The 2,089-nt window shown below is 65.4% G+C and overlaps 1 protein-coding gene across 1 annotated transcript in view; it reads right to left on the reverse strand.

Annotated features, from left to right (window-relative positions):
- POLD4 (DNA polymerase delta 4, accessory subunit) overlaps positions 1 to 1,771 on the reverse strand; it is a 2,094-nt gene extending 323 nt beyond the window's left edge. The window contains exons 1-4 of the mRNA XM_069066482.1: positions 1,484 to 1,771; positions 763 to 864; positions 529 to 599; positions 1 to 216 (exon numbers count right to left, since the gene is read on the reverse strand). The exon at positions 1 to 216 is cut by the window's left edge and continues 323 nt beyond it. Of these exons, the coding sequence (XP_068922583.1) occupies positions 1 to 216; positions 529 to 599; positions 763 to 864; positions 1,484 to 1,592 (498 nt within the window). The 5' untranslated portion in view covers positions 1,593 to 1,771. The remainder of the gene's footprint in view (positions 217 to 528; positions 600 to 762; positions 865 to 1,483) is intronic.
- Between the last annotated feature and the right edge of the window lie 318 nt (positions 1,772 to 2,089).

Genomic DNA, 2,089 nt, shown 5'->3' on the forward strand with positions numbered 1-2,089 from the left:
CCCCCCCCCCCCCGACCTGGAGTGCTGAGGCTCTGGTTTATTCCTCTCCTCAGGGAGATCCTGGCCACACCAGCCTCCACCCCCTCCAGTAGAGGGTTGTTTGAAGAAACAGCAGTGGGGTCCTCTGTCCATTCGGAAGGCCCCTGGGACAGCGGCGGGGATCACTGAGCGTGACTTCATGACTGATTTCTTTAGATGGGGTACAGGTGCCAGAGGCTGCAAAGAAGAAGTGGTGGGGATGGGCCTAGGCAGCCTAGTGGCTCAGGCTTTTCGGGCTCAGTCGGGGAGGGAGATGGAGCAAGCTGGGGGAGCGTCCTTCCGGAGCCCAGCCACTGGAGATGCTTCTCTCTCCCTGCTGTCACCTCTCAGCCTATCAGGGAGGGGCAGACACTGGGGGGAGGAGTCACTGCTTGAAGTGGGAGCTCTTCTTTCCCTGAACCCTGGCACCCTGATTCCCAGGAGCTCCCACCGCAGAGTCTGCTCTCACCTGCACTGATATTGGGGGTCTTCAGGGTGGGCCCAGAGTACCTTGAGCACCTCAGGGGGAGGGTCTAGGCCCAGCTTCTTTGCTCGTTCCCATCTCTGTAGTCGAGTGATCCCTAGCAGGGAGAAAGGATGCAAGTTGGTACTCTAGGCTAGAGACACCTAGAAATGGGGCACTGCCTGGGTGAAAGGCCCTGTGGCGTAGATTGAGGGCACCCCCAGAGAGGTGAGGGCTTCAGAATCAGGGAAGGGCCAGGCAGGGCTCCTGGAAGCGCTTACCTGTGCAGGGACCGAAGTGCCTGTTCAGGTCAAACTGCCTCAGTATCTCCAAATGGGTTTTATCCCGGTGGGCTGCAAGCGTGTCCTCCTCTGGTTCCTCCCCTAACAAAAGAGGCTGTCCTTCACTCCCGGCTCCTAAGCTCCTTCGACCCCTGCCCCAAATCTCTCTTCCCCAAATCCCCCTTCCCCTTCTTCCTCTGCATACCTTTCTCCCCTCCCTACATCCTACATCCCTTCTCCCCCTTCTCCCATGCCTCTATACCACTGCTCCAAGACCTCTGTCCCTTCCCCGGCTCCCGCTCCACTCCCCCATCCCGCTGCCCTCTTCTCCCTCCCCTCCTCCTCCTACTTAGCCCTGGCTCGGGTGTCCTGTCCCCAGACATCTGTCCCCTTCCCCCGACCCGAACTCCTCTCCTCTCTTGCTCCTGATATCAGCCCCCTGCCTCCCGCCCCCTCGCCCCGCAGCCCTGGCTCGGGTGCCCTGTCCCCAGACGTCTGTCCCCTTCCCCCGACCTGAACCCCCTCTACTCTCTTGCCCCTGATATCAGCCCCCTGCCTCCCGCCCCCTCGCCCCGCAGCCCTGGCTCAGGTGCCCTGTCCCCAGACATCTGTCCCCTTCCCCCGACCTGAACCCCTCTCCCCTCTTTTCCCTGATATCAGCCCCCTGCCCCTCGCCCCCGCCCCACAGCCCTGGCTCGGGTCCCCTGCCCCCCGCCCCCACCTCGCAGCCCTGGCTCGGGCGCCCCGGCCTCTTTGCCAGGCCCCGGCCCGCCCTTCCTCCTCTTCACTTTGGGGAAGGAATCGGTGATGAGCCTCCTCTTCCGGCCCATGGCAGCCACCCAGGGGGGCGAGAGGCGAGGGGAGAGACAGCTGCTGGGCGGAGGACGGGGCCAGGGACGGACAGACGCGATGACCCAGACAGGCGGCTAGAGGGAGGAAGTCCAGCTGCTTCCAGGCAGGGGCCGCCCCCCGCCCCCGCCCCCAAACATGCCAACAAGGCCCGGCCAATGGCGCGCGGCGGACGGGGGGAGGGAGCCCGGCGGCGGCCAATGGGGCGCGGCGCAGGCCCAGGGGGTGGGGCCGCGGTTGAAGCCGGGAGGGAGACGCGGGTCTGAACCCGGAGCCCGATGCTGCCCGGGTCCGGCTCGGCCGGCTCGGCCGCCTTGGCTGAGGTCCGTGCCAGCCCCGCCCCCGGGCAGATGCGGTCTCCGTCCCCTTAATCCCTGTGACCGAAGGATCCAGACTCGCGCATTCCTCTCTTTGTCCCATGGAGCTAAGCAACCCGGGCGGGGGGCGGGGGGGAGTGGGGGGGTGGGGAGACCAGGCG

Source organism: Petaurus breviceps, unplaced genomic scaffold (genome assembly GCF_028583685.1).
Source record: "Petaurus breviceps papuanus isolate PSGF00001 unplaced genomic scaffold, PetGlider_PUasm1.0 90721, whole genome shotgun sequence".
NCBI lineage: Eukaryota > Metazoa > Chordata > Mammalia > Diprotodontia > Petauridae > Petaurus > Petaurus breviceps.